The sequence below is a fragment of the Myxocyprinus asiaticus genome, chromosome 14 (assembly GCF_019703515.2).
Source record: "Myxocyprinus asiaticus isolate MX2 ecotype Aquarium Trade chromosome 14, UBuf_Myxa_2, whole genome shotgun sequence".
In the NCBI taxonomy this organism is placed as follows: Eukaryota; Metazoa; Chordata; class Actinopteri; order Cypriniformes; family Catostomidae; genus Myxocyprinus; species Myxocyprinus asiaticus.
Window position 1 is genome coordinate 27,111,647 of NC_059357.1, and position 19,450 is coordinate 27,131,096.

At 38.2% G+C, this 19,450-nt stretch overlaps 1 protein-coding gene across 1 annotated transcript; it reads left to right on the forward strand.

The window, feature by feature from the left end:
* Positions 1–103: 103 nt before the first annotated feature.
* On the forward strand, positions 104–18,736 carry LOC127451842 (Golgi SNAP receptor complex member 2-like). The gene is made up of 6 exons (XM_051716819.1): positions 104–291; positions 874–938; positions 4,409–4,517; positions 11,907–12,039; positions 13,156–13,296; positions 18,455–18,736. The coding sequence occupies exons 1-6, from the start codon at positions 263–265 to the stop codon at positions 18,614–18,616; spliced, it is 639 nt and encodes a 212-aa protein (XP_051572779.1). The 5' UTR covers positions 104–262; the 3' UTR covers positions 18,617–18,736.
* Positions 18,737–19,450: the final 714 nt, after the last annotated feature.

The window sequence follows — 19,450 nt, forward strand, 5'->3', positions numbered from 1 at the left end:
CTTTTCATTGTGAAGCATCACCTCTGTTTCCTATTGAGAACTTCAATTACTGTCATTCCTCACTGGTGGCGCTGTTCTCTTGTCCACAGCTGAAGTCAGTCAGGCGAGTGAGAGGGCGTCTAAAAAGAGGTCCTTTTTCGTGGTGACGTGTGTACTTTACTTTGACAGCGATATGTGAAAGTAAACGATAACGAAAGAATTAAAACACCTCGTAGCTATTGATTAAGAGGTTTTTACTTTGAAATTGGTGGCGTCACTGAAGATGGAGACGCTTTACCATCAGACCAATAAGTGAGTTCGTTAATGCTGTTCATGATAATCCTTTGCTAGTTAGCTAGATTATCTTTAAACAGAATTCTCCAAATCATTACAATTCTCTTACATTACAGAATTCTGTTTGATCATTACAATGCTTAATGTCTTATAAATTCACTCTAAACACATCTAACACATAAAAAAAGCACGTTGGAGTCTGTATAATTGAAATATTAATAAGCTGGTTTGGTCTGACAACATCTGTTATAGGGGTAAGTGTAGATAATGATGAAGTTTTTCTATTTTATTCTCTGTTATTGATCTAATACTTTGTTTAGGTATTTAACTTCACTTTATTAGAGTCTGCCAGCTTTATAGTGTTGCACAGTGAGTGTAGGTGTGCCATATTTGTCTTGATCAACTGGTAACACTGACTGTAAATTAGAGCATTTTTAATGCAGACACTGAATACTGACGTCATACTTGATATAAGCTGAACACACTTATGAATGTAAAGTGTTTTTATGTCTCTAACAACACATTTGAATAATGGCTTTCATGAGGCACATTATTTAACTCTCTCTCTCCTCTCACCCCTTCTGTGTCTTTTATAACCAGACAAATCCAGGAGGTTCAGTCTCAATTGGGACGACTGGAGACAACAGATCGACAGTCAGTCCACTGTAAGTCAGTGTGTGTATTTGCTTGCAGTAGCATTAAACAGGTCTTCTCATACTGACACTGTCAACCATCAATCCTATCGATAAGATATGCTTTTCAAACAGATTACTCACTCCTAAACAAAATGACAGTCACAGCTTGGCAGTTCTGTCCATATTTCCTTATTAATAGCAAACCTCTTTTCTTAATTGTTGAGTTTCTGCCTCCGCATACCATGCTCTTGATCACAACTTGCAATAATGCTTGTTCACATATGATCAATATTACTTAAAGGGATATTTCACCCAAAAATTAAAATTCTCTCATCATTTACTCACCCTCGTTCCATCCTATATGTGTATGACTTTCTTTCTTCTGCAGAACACAAAGATTTTTAGATGAATATCTCAGTTTTGTAGGTCAATACAGTGCAATTAAATGGGAACCAGAATTTTAAAGCTCCAAAAATGCATAAAGGTAGCATGTCCCATGTTTCTTCAAACATTCCACTATCATCCCCATCCCAAAGAAACCAAAAATCACAGGACTTAATGACTACAGACCTGTCACCCTGACGTCTGTGGTCATGAAATCATTTGAGAGACTGGTGTTGGCCCACCTGAAGAACATCACTGGACCCTTTCTAGATCCCCTTCAATTTGCTTATCGAGCAAACAGGTCTGTGGATGATGCAGTCAACATGGGATTGCATCATATCCTACAACATCTGGACAGACCAGGGACATATGCAAGGATCCTTTTTGTGGACTTCAGTTCGGCTTTCAACACCATCATCCCAGCTATACTCCAGAATAAATTACACCAGCTCTCTGTTCCCACGTCTATCTGTCAGTGGATTACCAGCTTTCTGATGGACAGGCAGCAGCTTGTGAGACAGGGGAAACTCACTTCCAGCACCTGTACAATCAGCATTGGTGCCCCCCAGGGATGTGTGCTCTCCCCACTACTCTTCTCCCTCTACGCCAATGACTGGATCACCAAGGACCCCTCTGTCAAGCTCCTGAAGTTTGCAGATGACACCACTGTCATCGGCCTTATCCGAGATGACGATGAGTCTGCATACAGAAGGGAGGTTGAACAGCTAGTTGTCTGGTGCAGTCAAAACAACCTTGAGCTGGACACGCTCAAAACAGTGGAGATGATTGTGGACTTTAGGAGGAACACCCCAACACTGACCCCCCTGACCATTATAAACAGCACTGTGGCAGCAGTGGAGTCATTCAGGTTGCTGGGCACTATCATCTCACAGGACCTGAAGTGGGAGACCCACATTGATTCCATTGTGAAAAAGGCCCAGCAGAGGTTGTACTTCCTTCACCAGCTGAGGAAGTTCAACCTGCCACAGGTGCTGCTGATACAGTTCTACTCAGCGGTCATTGAGTCTGTCCTCTGCACTTCAGTAACTGTCTGGTTTGGTTCAGCAACGAAATCAGACATCAGAAGACTACAAAGGACAGTTCGGACTGCTGAGAGGATTATTGGTTGCCCCCCCCCCCCCTTCAAGAACTATACACTTCCAGAGTGAGGAAAAAGGCTGGAAAAATCAGTCTGGACCCCACTCACCACTACCTTTTTGAACTGTTGCCTTCTGGCCGACACTTCAGAGTTCTGAGCACCAGAACCGTCAGGCACAGGAACAGTTTTTTTCCCTCAGGCTATCCATCTCATGAACAGTTAAATTGCCCCATTGAGCAATAATTATGTGCAATGCACAGTTTAGTCTTTCTTATATTTATCCAACACATCCAACCTCTTCTGCCATTTCATTCCTCTGGAAAACAAAAAACAAAAAAACATTTGCACTGTACATAACAGATTTGTATTTACACTGTACATAACAGATTGTATTAGATTTGCACTACCCATGTATATGTGTGTATGTATGTATGTATGTGTGTGTCTGTACGTATGTGTATAATTATTTTTTATTTTTTATTATTATCTATGTCTTGCTGCTGTTTTTGTATTGTTGTACACTGGAGGCTCCTGTCACCAAGACAAATTCCTTGTATGTGTAAGCATACTTGGCAATAAAGCTCATTCTGATTCTGATTCTCTAAAAGTAATCCATGAGACACAAGTGGTTAAATCTAGGTCTTCTGAAGCAATATGATGTATGGGTGAGAAACAGATTTTTCCTAGAAATCTCCACTTTCAATTTCACTTTCACATTCTCCTTTTGTTTTTGCCGATTCACATTTTTCATGCATATCGAAACCTACTGGGCAGGGAGGAGAATTTATAGTAAAATAATTGTAAGGCATCAATGCATTTTTACACCCCTATGTCAAACATAAGCAAAACATCATGCAGATAGTAAAGGTTTCAACAAAGAGAATACAACAAGCATATTTTTTCACTCAGACCAATTTTTAATTTATAAATCGAGTAAAGGCAATGAAAGCAATCGCAGTTACATGTTTAGTTGTAAACAGATGTGGCTTTCTGTCGCGTTTTCACTGGTAACGTAATAAAGCATTAACAGAATATAAAAACAGCACATGCTTCAGATTTAAACAAGCCCAAATTCAATGCGATATGATATGTGGATCTTGATATAATTTTAGAGGAAATGCGAAGCTACCTCAAATATATTTTTTGTCATCCTGGGGAAGGGACTCTAGTTGTAAAGCAGACCAATCACAACTTTTGTGGTGTGTAGACATGATGCGTAGTTTTGGGTTTGTTTACGCTGTCAGGAAAATACTTCCTGTCAGTAAATTAATTCTCCTGTATATTCTCTTGCAAAATATTGAATAACCGTGCAAAATGACATATAAAACAGTAATATATGTTGAGGTAGCTGGCTGACTCCCTTTAATTATCGAAGCTGGTGCCATGTTGGTTCATGGTCATGTGAGTTAAGCATGTGAAGTTTCACCAGCCAAATGCCAAGATCAATTAGCAGCTGTCCCACAGATCTGGTAGCAGACTTAAGTCTGCAGAGTCAGCATGGTGCCAACAGTCAGCTGATTGTTCTGTTGAGGTGGAGCAGAGCGCTGGGAGCCAGGCTGGTGCCACAGCAGGAAGGACAGGGAGGAGTGATGGGGTGGGGGGCAAGAGCTGACAGAGGATGGAGAATGGATGCTGGAGAGGAGACTTGCAGAGTGGTTTGGTTTGTGTGTGTGTATGTCTGAGGTGGTGTTGTGGCTCTGTCATGATTCTGAAAATGCCTGATAAAAGTTTCCCACCAGTCTCAGGCTCTCTCCTAGGAAGCAACACTAATTCCCAATCAGTGAATATGCCTTCCATTGCTTCACTCTGTCTGTAAAATTTACACCTTGTGTGTGGCACGCATTTGTTTGCTTTGTCATTAAGGGGATTTAAGCTGTCTATTACTTATTTTTACTCCTTGTAACTAAGTTTTGCTTTTTTCGTGTTTGTTCAAAGATTAATATAAAGGAACTCTTTGTGAAATATTGGATATAATTATAAATTGTTTTCTTATATTAATGTTTGTATTTTCCTACAGTATTTGAGAATGAACTACAAGCCAGAATTGATCAGATCTTTAACCAGCTGGAGCGACTGGAGATTCTAGCCTGCAAAGAACCACCAAATCGGCGCCAAAATGCCAAATTGTGAGTGCATCATCAAACATGTCCATGACAACTAGTTCTTCCATCATCCTTGACCCTGATCTTTGCCGGCTGTGAAGAAGTACGCCAGAAAGCTGACCCACACAGAAACCAGCTATTGCCACTTTACACATTAATGAATGGGATTCCAATGCATGTTTTACTGAGTAGTCTTGGTTCAAGGCTGGATTTCTTCATAGCCCACTGAAGTGAAACTCATGAAATTATAATCAATTTTTATCTGTAATCATAACCAAAACAGAACCAGAAATTCTCTTTATTGCATGTATGGACATTATATACTGACTTTAGATGATCCACTTTAGTATGCTTGAGGTGGAAAATAGGGCTGTTGTAGGTTTGTAAACCAAAGGTTGTAAGTTCAAAGCCCAAAAGGTTCATGGCCCATCACCATTGTGCCCATGAGAAAGAACCTAAGTTTGCTCTGGGAGATCGTCCCTTTATTAAAATGTATAGTAAGTGGCTCTGGATAAGATGAGGATACTTCTTCTAAATGAGGAGTAATGTAATGATGTGAGGTGATGAAGATTAATAGTGTTTGTCTTGTGCGTATGCCCCATGACAGTGGGCTCCAGTGAAAACGTTTTGTCGGTGACCACGTCATCACCAGCATTCCTGCCCTGTGTGGCAAAGCCTGGCTACAGCACTGCACAAACAGACCTGAGGCCAGCACACCTGAGACACCCACTCAATCACTCACTCAGAAGTCACCAAATACCATTAAAGACAGAGACTTCCTGAAGAGTGCCTCTATGAGAACATGTGGATGACCTCAAACACATTCTCTCCCTCTTACACACATAGAAATAACATCATCTCAACATAATTTCATACAATCCCATGTTACTAAAGGTAAATTAGAGAAACAATGCAAATTCTCAATTTAAATGGAAGATTTCAGTTCAGCAAGTGCATTTGTCATAACTATTGTCATTAGGGATGGGCATTTCGAGTTATTTTGTAGTCAAGTACTCTAAAGAAAAAAAGAAAAAAAAACGGAGTAATCAATTACTTGAAATTTAGAATTTAAGTTCAACCTTTGAACCTGTTATTCTTATGGAAAAATTAGCACTATGCATAAAAAACATCTAGATTAAAAAATGAAAAAACATAGAAACACACTTCTGAAGTGATATTATTATGTTTCCCACAGGATTTTGTGAGAATCAATACGATAAGGCTATAAATTCACAATATCAAAAATTCAGTAGTCGGTAGTGAAACATTATGATTCTCAATACCAGCTTCAAAACCACAACAAGTAATAACACTAACCAGGGCTCCAGACTGCGACTAAAATGGTTTTGCGACCAAAAATAAATGATTGTTACAATAATTTAAAATCTAGTCTTCATTGGTGACAGTCGGGATGTGTGCTTTCATATGGGTTTTGTCAGATATCATCTTGTGAGTTATTGAATACATCTTTAAAGCGCCAGTGTGTCTTGCGCCACTTTTCACCCTTATTGTTGATGATATGATCTCGCTGGCTACACGCAACAACAAACACAGCGCAAGCCATGATGCCCGATTCATGAACAAATTACTCTTGAACCGGGTCTTTATAATGAATCACCCAACAAGAGCTCATTTGAACTCAGGTGCTCAGGTTAGCAGTGAATTCGAGTCACTTTCTCAGTGAATCAAACATCAGTGAGTTCACAACTGGGAGTGCAGACATTTCAAAATAGTAGTCCCATGTGTATTTTGGGCTTGTTTATAATTAAAAGTCCTGTGGTATGTACCAAATGTTGATTGGGATTGGAGCAGCAGAATAAACTGCATCTGGGATTTCATTCAGTTTGCACTCTTATAGTCTTTGTGTCTAGGCCATCTGGTAACAGTAAAGAAAGACTAAGATTTTTTTATTTATTTATATATATATATATATATATATATATAAAAAATTATGTTATTATATATTATATTATTATATATATATACAGTGCATCTGGAAGTATTCACAGCGCTTCACTTTTTCCACATTTTGTTATGTTACAGCCTTATTCCAAAATGGATTCAATTCATTATTTTCCTCAAAATTCTACAAACAATACCCCATAATGACAACGTGAAAGAAGTTTGTTTGAAATCTTTGTAAAATTATTAAAAATAAAATACGAAAAAAATCACATGTACATAAGTATTCACAGCCTGACACAAAATTGAGCTCAGGTGTATCCTATTTCCACTGATCTTCCTTGAGATGTTTCTATAACTTGATTGGAGTCCACCTGTGGTAAATTCAGTTGATTGGACATGATTTGCAAAGGCACACACCTGTCTATATAAGGTCCCACAGTTAACAGTGCATGTCAGAGCACAAACCAAGCCATGAAGTCCAAGGAATTGTCTGTAGATCTCCAAGACAGGATTGTGTTGAGGTACAGATCTGGGGAAGGGTACAGAAGAATTTCCGCAGCATTGAAGGTCCCAATGAGCACAGTGACCTCCATCATCCGTAAATGGATGAAGTTTGGAACCACCAGGACTCTTCCTAGAGCTGGCCGCACGGCCAAACTGAGCGATCGGGGGAGAAGGGCCTTAGTCAGGGAGGTGACCAAGAACCCAATGGTCACTCTGACAGAGCTCCAGGGTTTCTCTGTGGAGAGAGGAGAACCTTCCAGAAGAACAACCATCTCTGCAGCACTCCACCAATCAGGCCTGTATGGTAGAGTGGCCAGTCAGAAGCCACTCCTCCGTAAAAGGCACATGACAGCCCGCCTGGAGTTTGCCAAAAAGCACCTGAAGGACTCTCAGACCATGAGAAACAAAGATTGAACTCTTTGGCCTGAATGGCAAGCGTCATGTCTGGAGGAAACCAGGCACCGCTCATCACCTGGCCAATACCATCCCTACAGTGAAGCATGGTGGTGGCAGCATCATGCTGTGGGGATGTTTTTCAGCGGCAGGAACTGGGAAACTAGTCAGGATCGAGGGAAAGATGAATGCAGCAATGTACAGAGACATCCTTGATGAAAACCTGCTTCAGAGCGCTCTGGACCTCAGACTGGGGCGAAGGTTCTTCTTCCAACATGACAACGACCCTAAGCACACAGCCAAGATAACAAAGGAGTGGCTCTGGGACAACTCTGTGAATGTCCTTGAGTGGCCCAGCCAGAGCCCAGACTTGAACCCGATTGAACATCTCTGGAGAGATCTGAAAATGGCTGTGCACCAACGATCCCCATCCAACCTGATGGAGCTTGAGAGGTCCTGCAAAGAAGAATGGGAGAAACTGCCCAAAAATAGGTGTGCCAAGCTTGTAGCATCATACTCCAAAAGACTTGAGGCTGTAATTGGTGCCAAAGGTCCTTCAACAAAGTATTGAGCAAAGGCTATGAATACTTATGTACGTGTGTGTGTGTGGGTGGGTGTTTTTTTTTTTTTTTTTTTTTTTTTCATTTTTTTTATTTTTAATAAATTTGCAAAGATTTCAAACAAATTTTTCACGTTGTCATTATGGGGTATTGTTTGTAGAATTTTGAGGAAAATAATGAATTGAATCCATTTTGGAATAAGGCTGTAACATAACAAAATGTGAAAAAAGTGAAGCGCTGTGAATACTTTCCGGATGCACTGTATGTGTATATGTATAAAATCAATTTAATATATGCACTCACATATATACAGTGTATATATATATATATATCTCGACCAGGTCACAATTTCTGACATTTAATCGTAGAAAACATTCCCTGTCTTAGGTCAGTTAGAATCACAAATTTATTTTAAGAATGTGAAATGTCAGAATAATAGAGAGTGATTTATTTCAGCTTTTATTTCTTTCATCACATTCCCAGTGGGTCGTAAGTTTACATACAATTTGGTAGCATTGCCTTTTATATTGTTTAACTTAGGTCAAACTTTTTGGGTAGCCTTCCACAAGCTTCTCACAATAAGTTGTTGGAATGTTGGCCCATTCCTCCAGACAGAACTGGTGTAACTGAGTCAGGTTTGTAGGCCTCCTTGCTTGCACATACTTTTTTTAGTTCTGCCCACAAATTTTGTATCAGATTGAGGTCAGGGCTTTGTGATGGCCACTCCAAAACCTTGACTTTGTTGTCCTTAAGCCATTTTGCCACAACTTTGGAGGTATGCTTGGTGTCATCGTCCATTTAGAACACCAATTTGCGCCCGAGATTTAACTTCATGGCTGATGTCTTGAGATGTTGCTTCAATATATCCACATAATTTTCCTTCCTTATGATGCCATCTATTTTGTGAAGTGTACCAGTCCCTCCTACAGCAAAGCACCCCCACAACATGATGCTGCCACGGTTGTGATGGTGATCTTCGGCTTGCAGGCCTCACCATTTTTCCTCCAAAAATAACAATGTCATTATGGCCAAAAGGTAATATTTCTATTTAATCAGATCAGAGGACATTTCTCCAAAAAGTAAGATCTTTGTCCCCATGTGCACTTGCAAACTGTAGTCTGGCTTTTTTTTATAACGGTTTTGGAGCACTGGCTTCTTCCTTGCTGAGCAGCCTTTCAGGTTATGTCGATATAGGACTCGTTTTACTGTGGATATAGATACTTGTTTACCTGTTTCCTCTAGCATCTTCACAAGGTCTTTTGCTGTTGTTCTGGGATTGATTTGCACTTTTTGCACCAAACTACATTCATCTCTAGGAGACCGAATGCGTCTCCTTCCTGAGCGGTATGATGGCTGCGTGGTCCCATGGTGTTTATACTTGCGTACTATTGTTTGTACAGATGAACGTGGTACCTTCAGGCATTTGGAAATTGCTCCCAAGGATGAACCAGACATGTGGAGGTCCACAATTTTTTTTTTTTTTTTTTTTTTTTTTTTTTTTTTTGAGGTCTTGGCTGATTTCTTTTGATTTTCCCATGATGTCAAGCAAAGAGGCACTGAGTTTGAAGGTAGGCCTTAAAACACATCCACAGGTACACCTCCAATTCAGTATACCTCCTATCAGAAGCTAATTGTCTAAAGGCTTGACATCATTTTCTGGAATTTTCCCAGCTGCTTAAAGGCACAGTTAACTTAGTGTATGTAAACTTCTGACACACTGGAATTGTGATATAGTCAATTAAAAGTGAAACAATCTGTTTGTAAACAATTGTTGGAAAAATTACTTGTGTCATGCACAAAGTAGATGCCCTAATCAACTTGCCTAAACTATAGTTTGCTAATATTAAATCTGTGGAGTGGTTAAAAAATGTGTTTTAATGACTTCAACCTAAGTGTATGCAAACCTATGACTTACACTATATATATATATATATATATATATATATATATATATATATATATATATAAAATTTATTTATATGTGATGTGAGATCCAGCTTTTAATACTTAAGACCATTGAAGGACTCATAAACAATTTTTGCATAAACATTCACTGATGCTCAAGAAGGCAACACACTACAATATGCATATTATACTTTATGTAAATACCTGTTATGTAGATTCTGAAGGGCATTACTAAATAAAATAAAATCTTTTATCTCTTATATTTGTATAAATTCTGAAAGGGGTGTGAAAACTTATGAGACATAAGGGGAATGCAAATTTGTGCACTCAACTATACAGTATATATATTAAACACCCAATTAATGAGCTATCAGCTGTCTTTTCTTTGGCTTTCTATCTTGTTTTTTAACAACAATCTAAATCGAGTAATTCTGTGATGTGGCAACTAAAACAGCCATGTGGCTTCTAAATGTTTTTTTGTTTTTTTTTAGGAGCCAATGGCTCCTTATTTATTTTTTTAGTCTGGAGCCCTGCTAACTAATATGTTAATTATAGAAGAACGGTTTCAAGTTCTTAAGTAATTATTCAAGACTAGTAAACAGTCAGTAATAAAATAACAATAAAAAACAGCAATGAATAGAAATCAATTAAAAATAATAGAACAAAAAATACAAATTAAGAAAATTCGTTGCTTTTTTTTTAACAGCTTTAAAAGTTTTTAACAGCAGTAGTCTATCAAGTATTCAAGTAAACATTCAGAATGAAATGCAACATAAAACTACTACTGGTCTTCACTGTATGATTATAATCCATCAGTACTTTATAAAGCTACTAAAGTTACTCAGTCAAGAGCAGTGAGTGTTTTCTTGTTGTGGTTGTTTGTGTATTATAATAACACACTAGACGGCAGCAGGTCTATTAGCTTACATTTATACTTACAAATCCGACATTTTCTCTGCTGTTTACTCTCACTTTAGATATCACTCTCTGTGTTTACATAAATACCTTACCAAGATGGGCATTTTGGTGGAATTTTGAAATGTATTTGAATGTTCAGGCGTGCATTAACGCGAGCATTTTCGGAACACGCGCATGTTCAGCACACACACATATGCCGCCTGTCAATCAAACGGCGCATCTGTTACTAGATCACTAGCAAATGATACAATTACGTGAACTTCATTACTTTCAACAGCAGAATAAGAATAAAAAATTTATAATAAGTGGCACAGGCCTAGGATATCACAAATATAGCTGTTTTTTTTTTTGGTTTTTTTTATTGACGTTTTAATCAGTCTGCATGACCGGTCAGGCAAGTAAAATTCTCTTTCACTTGACCCTTCAAAAATCCACTTGTCGTGGACAAGCGTTAATGTCAAGCCCTGTGTACTAGCTATATATGGTTGAAATGACAATAAAAGCCACTTGACTTGTGAGCTATCAAAGAAGTGAAGCAAAAGTGGTTACCTGTGTTGTACTTGTTCCTCAGATGCTGAAAATAGTTATGTTGTCAGAGCCGCTGGTAATAACGTTAACGTTAGATAAATGGTTCCAGTGCGTGTGTGTGAGCATGTGTGCGCGAGGGGCGGGGCTGACTGACTGGGAGTGAGAGATGCTATGCCGAAGCAACGGCACAAAACAAAATCTTAGAGATCTTTTATGTGATTATGAGAAATGTAAAAATATTTTCAGTTCATTATGAAACTGTGGCGGGCTGCTACAATCTAGGTAATTAATGGGAAACACTTTAAATAATTCAAATATTCTTTTTGGGTAAACTATTCCTTTAACAATGTTATGCATCCACAGCACCAACCAATTAATTGTAGTTGTAATGAAACATTTTGGTGAGAGTAGCAGTTTCATTGTTATCCATGGCAGGCAAAAACACAAAGGAAAATCAAATTGCAATATTTGAGTAGTGTTTTTACTAGTTGAATATTAAAAGTGGAACAAGTACTCGATTAATCGATTACTCATGCACATCCCTAATTGTCATTTGTCCTTGTTATTATCCATATACTGTATTTTCTTCTATGTTTAGTTATTGAAAATGCCCTCAATGTTTTGTTTCCCAAAATAGGTTTTTAGCTTGTTCTGGTCTTGTTGAAAGCAACCCCCTCTTCCTGTGTTTTTCTTTGTGTAGGCGTGTTGATCAGTTGAAGTATGATGTGCAGCATCTACAGACAGCCCTGAGGAACTTCCAGCACAGACGCTATGCACGTGAGGCACAGGAGAGAGAGAGAGAGGAGCTTTTGAGTCGAAGTTTCACAACAAATGTTAGTTAGGCCACACACACACACACACACACACATTATATATATATATATATATATATATATATATATATATATATATATATATATATAATATATTTAAGCAATATCACACGAACAAGAGTGCAGTATGGCTCTACATCACCACTGCTGTGATTCGGCCGTAAGCATGAGGCCGCAGGCGACTGCGAGTGTGATATTGCTTATATACAACAGTTCAATGAACAAGTACATTTTAAAATATTAGGAAAAACTGAGTACGGTCATAAAAAATGCATTTGTGCATGGAACTACTTTCTAACACGATGGATCAGAATCTGCCGTTGCAGGTTCATACCAAATGATGCATCCAAGCCTCTCAAAAACATCACTGTAGAACTACTAGTATCACAACTTGGGCTGTTTCTAACATGTTATTGGTGAAACAAGGATGTTTGTGTGTATGTGTGTGTGTGAGTGAGTGAGTGAGAGAGAGAGTGAGAGCGATATGGAGCGTGTACGATCACCTGTTGATGATGGTCTAGTCTGTTAGTCAGCTTTCTTTTTTGTTTGTTTTTTTTATCCCCTTTTCTCCCAAATTGGAATGCCCAATTCCCACTACTTAGTAGGTCCTTGTGGTGGTGCGGTTACTCACCTTAATCCAGGTGGCAGAGGACAAGTCTCAGTTACCTCCACTTCTGAAACCGTCAATCTGCGCATCTTATCACGTGGCTCGTTGTGCATGACACCGTGGAGACTCCCAGCATATGGAGGCTCATGCTACCCTCCGCGATCCATGCACAACTTATCATGCGCCCCATTGAGAGCAAGAGCCCCTAATTGCAACCATGAGGAGGTTACCCCATGTGACTCTACCCTCCCTAGCAACTGGGCTAATTTGGTTACTCAGCACGCCCTGGATTCGAACTTGTGACTCCAGGGGTGGTAGTCAGCGTCAATACTCGCTGAGCTACCCAGGCCCCCTGTTAGTCAGCTTTCTGAAAATAATGTCATTTTTTTTTTAAATTCATCCTATTTTCTCAGTGGAAAAATAGCCGTCCAAGCGGGGGGTATTCCTCCCTATTTCGCGGTAGATGGTGCGTATTTTAAGTATTTTGAAAGTGATGTGTTTATGTGTAGGATGCCGACACCTCCATCCCCATTGATGAGACCCTGCAGTTTAATACCAATCTACACAATGCTCACAGAGGAATGGATGACCTTCTGGGCTCAGGCTCCAGTATCCTTGACGGCCTGAGAGATCAAAGAAGCACCCTCAAGGTGTGTATGATACAAGAGAGTATCTCACAATATAGTGTGGATTTATCCATAAATGAAATAACCGTGATGTCGCTCAGCGTTTTCGGGTTCTTCAGAGCAGCGCTGCAGTTGTAATAATATGTGAAGCATTTTATAATGTAATAATGTTTGTTGATGTTAAAGCTGAAGTATGTAACTTTGTCTGTGATAAAATAATTTCTTCTATCCAAGCATAATATACAGAGACAGTTATAAATAAGCCATTCATAGGATAATTTGCTCAAAAACTGTAAACACTGTCTCTGTGGTGCTTTAAAAATTCCTGTGTTTGTTTTGAGAGGCCCGCTTAGACCTGCCCGAACGGTGTTACTCAACCAATGGTGTGAGTTGGGGTGGGGCTCTCTGACTGTTTGAACAAATGCAGGCGAGGGGCATATTCAGAAAGCTATTTGGAAACCTTGTTTATTATTGCAGTTCCTTTCGGTGGCACTAGTGTCACAGAAATGGCATACTTCAGCATTAATACAAGTTTTATAAAGGGATATCAGTGGTATATTTGGAAGAAATAACCAGTTTTAACTTGATTCAATAGGCCTTTATAATTTTCTCAGACATGTAACTGGCTAATGAATACACATACTCGTATGTTTGAAAGTATAAGAAATGTGGAATATAAAAATTTGAGCTGTCAGAATTAACGCGTTAATGCATGCGATTAATAAAGTTTAACGTGTTAATTTGTCTTAATTGCGATTAATGCATTTACCTGTCAGTGATAAAATGATGGAGAAAGGAGCTCTTAGCACTATTTAATGCACAAAATAAGCCCAGATGGATCTTGTGATAGAAATCAAGTATTTTTCAGCCTAAGGCACATGTTGAGTTCAAAGTGGCGATTGATGCTGCTGTTGCCGCCCTGAAGCAAATCATGAACGCAGCTTCACGATTGCTGTACCACAGTCTGCCGGCAGATTACTATTGTGGAGGATGAGAGTTTAAGAGATTTAATGCCCATTGCAATGAATATGCAACCTATGTTGGGACTAGTTCTTTCAATTAGTCAAACTCCCACTCGAATTGGTGCTGTTTTTGTGCATATGTAGTGTCAAACTTCAGCACTTTCAAAATCTGTGATTAATCGCAATTAACTACAAAAAATTATGCCAGTAATCTTGATTATAATTTTGAATCGACTGACAGCACTAATAAAAATATAAACTACCATCTGACATGCAGTATGCCTCGTATAGGTTCGTGCCTCGTATAGTCTCATACAGTAATTCATAATATTTCACTTATTCAGTATCAAACTTCATAACAGCTGGTTACTTACTGCATTCAATATAAATGCGAAGACATCATTTAGAAGTATTGCATTATTTTTATTAACATATCCTTTCAAAAACAGCCAGTATGCGCTGTAGTGGTGGAGACGGGGTCCTGTTCGTCCCGCTAGATCCTAAAAGATAGAATAAGATCATCATTATATCATTTTTGACATCATATCTGTCACAGCGATTGTGCTTTGAAAATTAAAAACAGCTGTTTGCGATTGGAGAGTGTGTGATTACTTAGGAAAAGTTCAAATCTGTCAGCAGCTGCAGAGCAAATGGGACTTATTAGAGCACATGCAATAACAATGGAAGTGATCCTTGAAATGTCATAATTTATGTCAAATCCTGAGTTTGTCCTAATCCACTGGTCCTGATGAAAATCTAAAGATCCATAAATTTTTCGAAAACGGGGTGTTTCAACCCAACAAACAGGACTTTTTTCAATTTTAATAAATTGCCATTTGAAAGCAGGTTTTTTCTAGGGTGCCAAAAGAACCCAGAAATGTTGCTGCTGAGCATTTGTTAAAGTGAAATTTTATGTGTGAGTGAAGGGAATAACTACAAACAGCATTTTTTTTTTAATCCTCAAAGCCCTTTATATCTTTCTACATTTCAAATAGACATGAAGATAATTGCTGCCAATACTTAGATATTCCCATAAACCCGAGTGACCTTTCATGACCTTTTATAGTATCTTGTTTCTCCTGACTGATAAAATCTTAGTAATGAAGTCCTTATTTTAATATTGTTTTAATTTTATTTATTTAATTAGCCAGGACCACAGAAATCCTTGCATAAATATTACTGCTTGTTTAAACCTTCTTTATAACACGTTTGTTATTGCACTACTTCCAGGGGTTGTCTTATCAAATTTTAAATATGCATTTTGTTTTCTTTGATTGTTCAAATAAATAGCACAAGGGAGGTGTTCTCCAGTCTACATAAGGGGGGGAGGAATCTGTACCTCAGACATTTTACTGAGTGAACATAGGTTTATCTGTTGCTCATAGGATTCAAACAAACAGAAATGTGTCAACTTATCATGTAGGGCTGGTATTGATACAGATTTCCCAGTTTGATTCTGATTTTAAAAGCTCTCAATTCGATTCAGTTCTGATCTTGATTCAGTTTGATTTATATGGGTACATTTGTTACAATGTCCATTTTGCTTACATATAAAATAAATTCTCTCTCAGCTTATGCTCTTGATTATAAAGGAACCTTCTATGCAACCCTTCTAGGTACAATTTGAAAATGTTAATTTTACAAATTATATTAGTTTTTTATCAAACTGGTCACATTTTAGCTTTTGAAAATTTTTCAAATTCAGTCTGTTCCATCAATTAATGGTATGAAATTGCATATATTACATTGCATTTATATTTTTGTTACATTTTTCTTGTTTCCTTGCATAATTTGAACTATTTACAAGTTATTTATATGTAGAACACGTGTTTAATCTGTACTGTCTCTTTAAGACTAGTGGCATCAGCCAGTAAGTGCAAATAACAAGAGAAGACGTGTAATTTCTTTAGTGCATCCTATGTGATTAGATTATGTTTCTTTTTTGTTGTTTTTAATCAACAACTGACTATAAAAAACAAATTAAAAGAGACATTATTCAATGACATACAGTTGTGCGCAAAAGTTTGCATACCCTTGGAGAATTGGTAATATATGTACCATTTTTAAAGAAAACATGAGTGAGCAGGCAAAACACATTTCTTTTATTTCTTATGGGAGTCATATTCAACTGTATGTTATAACAGAATGGCACAATCATAAAACAAAACATGGCAACAAAGAAAAAAATAAAATGACCCCTGTTCAAAAGTCTGCATACCCTTAGTTCTTAATACTGTGTATTAAGTCAATGACATCGTGCAGTCTTTTGTAATAGTTGTCTATGAGGCCCCAAATTCTTGCAGGTGGTATAGCTGCCCATTCATTTTGGCAAAATACCTCCATGTCATGCAAAGTCTTTGGTCGTTTTGCATGAACCGCACATTTGAGATCTCCCCAGAGTGGCTCGATGATATTAAGGTCAGGAGACTGTGATGGCCACTCCAGAACCTTCACCTTTTTCTGCTGTAACCACTGGAGGGTCAACTTGGCCTTGTGCTTGGGGTCATTGTCATACTGGAAAGTCCAAGAGCGTCCCATGCGCAGCTTTCGTGCAGTAGAATGCAAATTGTCTGCCAGTATTTTCTGATAACATGCTGCATTCATCTTGCCATCAATTTTCACAAGATTCCCCGTGTCTTTAGAGCTCACACACCCCCAAAACATCAGTGAGCCACCACCATGCTTCACAGTGGGGATGGTATTCTTTTCACTGTAGGCCTTGTTGACCCCTCTCCAAACATAGCGCTTATGGTTGTGACCATAAATCTCTATTTTGGTCTCGTCACTCCAAATTACAGTGTGCCAGAAGCTGTGAGGTGTGTCAAGGTGTTGTCAAACATATTGTAACTGGGCTTTTTTTGTGGCATTGGTGCAGTAAAGGCTTCTTTCTGGCAACTCGACCATGCAGCTCATTTTTGTTCAAGTATCGTCGTATTGTGCTCCTTGAAACAACCACACCGTCTTTTTCCAGAGCAGCCTGTATTTCTCCTGAGGTTACCTGTGGGTTTTTCTTTGTATCCCGAACAATTCTTCTGGCAGTTGTGGCTGAAATCTTTCTTGGTCTACCTGACTTTGGCTTGGTATCAAGAGATCCCTGAATTTTCCACTTCTTAATAAGTGATTGAACAGTACTGACTGGCATTTTCAAGGCTTTGGATATCTTTTTATATCCTTTTCCATCTTTATAAAGTTCCATTACCTTGTTACGCAGGTCTTTTGACAATTCTTTTCCGCTCCCCATGGCTCAGTATCTAGCCTGCTCAGTGCATCCACGTGAGAGCTAACAAACTCATTGGCTATTTATACACAGACACTAATTGCAATTTAAAAAGCCACAGGTGTGGGAAATTAACCTTTAATTGCCATTTAAACCTGTGTGTGTCACCTTGTGTGTTTGTAACAAGGCCAAACATTCAAGGGTATGTAAACTTTTGATCAGGGCCATTTGGGTGATTTCTGTTATCATTATGATTTAAAAAGGAGCCAAACAACTATGTGATAATAAATGGCTTCATATGATCACTATCCTTAAATAAAAAGTTTTGCATGATCAGTCATATTTTCAAAATCAATGCCAAAATTTCACAATTTCTGCCAGGGTATGCAAACTTTTGAGCACATCTGTATGGATCCATGGACCTCGTCTTTGTACACACGGAATGAGTTACACCAAACTTTTACTCTCAACACACAGTGAAAGGACCTCTGTGCTAATAACAACTTCTCCACTATACTACTCAATCACTGGTGAGGGAAATCATAACATTTAGTGGCTAATCTTAGACATTTTGAGTTGCATGGTGTGAGATTTGGTTGCACATGCAAGTGGTTTAATTACTTGCATTATAAAGGGTTGCCACATAGAGTAAAAGATCGATCTTGGGATTTAAGAATCAATCATTATCGAGATTGTTCAAATGAAAATGCATTGGAAAATCGATATTTTTACCCAGCCCTATGGGTGTAGTATGTAGTATTATTGTTTTTGTTTTTTTTCAACTGTGCCTGTTGTATTGATTAAAGTGTGAAGGATATGCTTCCTTTTTGAATTTAGAGATATTTAAGCATATACTCCACCACAAGGTCTAATATTAGATACTCTGGTTTGCTTTTCTACCTTCATTGGAACATGTTATCAGTTTTGTTAGTGTATGTTCCGGAGTGAAGACACAAATGGTCTCTGAGATTCTTGGTAACATCTCGCACCTTCTCTCTTTTAGGGTACCCATAAGAAGATGTTGGATGTCGCAAACATGTTGGGCTTGTCTAACACCGTTATGCGTTTGATTGAAAAACGAGCATCGCAGGACAAGTTCATCATGATTGCTGGAATGCTGGCTTCTTGTTTTGTCATGTTCCTAGTGGTTAAATACCTCAGCTGAACTTTCTGACCTTTAGCCGACCTACTACCTTGGTGGAGCCCATCAGTGGCACATTCCATTTCTCATGGACCTTATTGTGAAAATTCATTGTTAATTATAAACAAATCCATTTCTAACATACCTCACTTGGGGAAAAAATTGTCAAATTCAGTAACAGTGTAGGTGTAGCAAGGTCAGTCTCATAGCTGCCATTGTATTTCTTAATATTTCATTTCTATATTTGCAGTATTTTTTTTAAAGATTTTGTTTTCTTTCATCATTTGTCTAAGCTGGCTTAAATAAGCAGCTTGAACCAGTACCCTTTATTTTTTTGGTGGAGTTTCTGCTGCTAATAACTGAAGAACTCTTGACTCATGTCTTTCTCTTTCCATCTCTTTTGCTGTTGCTGATGGTATATTAGTATCAGAGCAGTTAGTAATTAAAATTATTAAGTTGCAACATTTGCAGTCAGAAGGATTAAAGAATTTGTCCTTTATTCTGCTTCTTTATCACTACCTTCTGGACATCAAACCCTGTGTTTGAGTCCTCGATCTTTGATTATTCAGTGCTGTGCTGAAATCTACTGTTTATAATGCCTGTAAATAGGGGTGTGATGATACACTTAGCACACGAGACGAGATGTTACACGATACTGGGTTCACGAGAACGAGACGAGATGATATTTTAACACTATATACACTACCGGTCAAAAGTTTTGAAACACTTACTCATTCTTTATTATAATTTTTCTTCACATTTTAGAATAATAGTAAAGTCATCAAAACTATGAAATAACATAAATGGAACTATGGGAATTATGTTGTGACTAAACAAAATCCAAAATAAATCAAAACT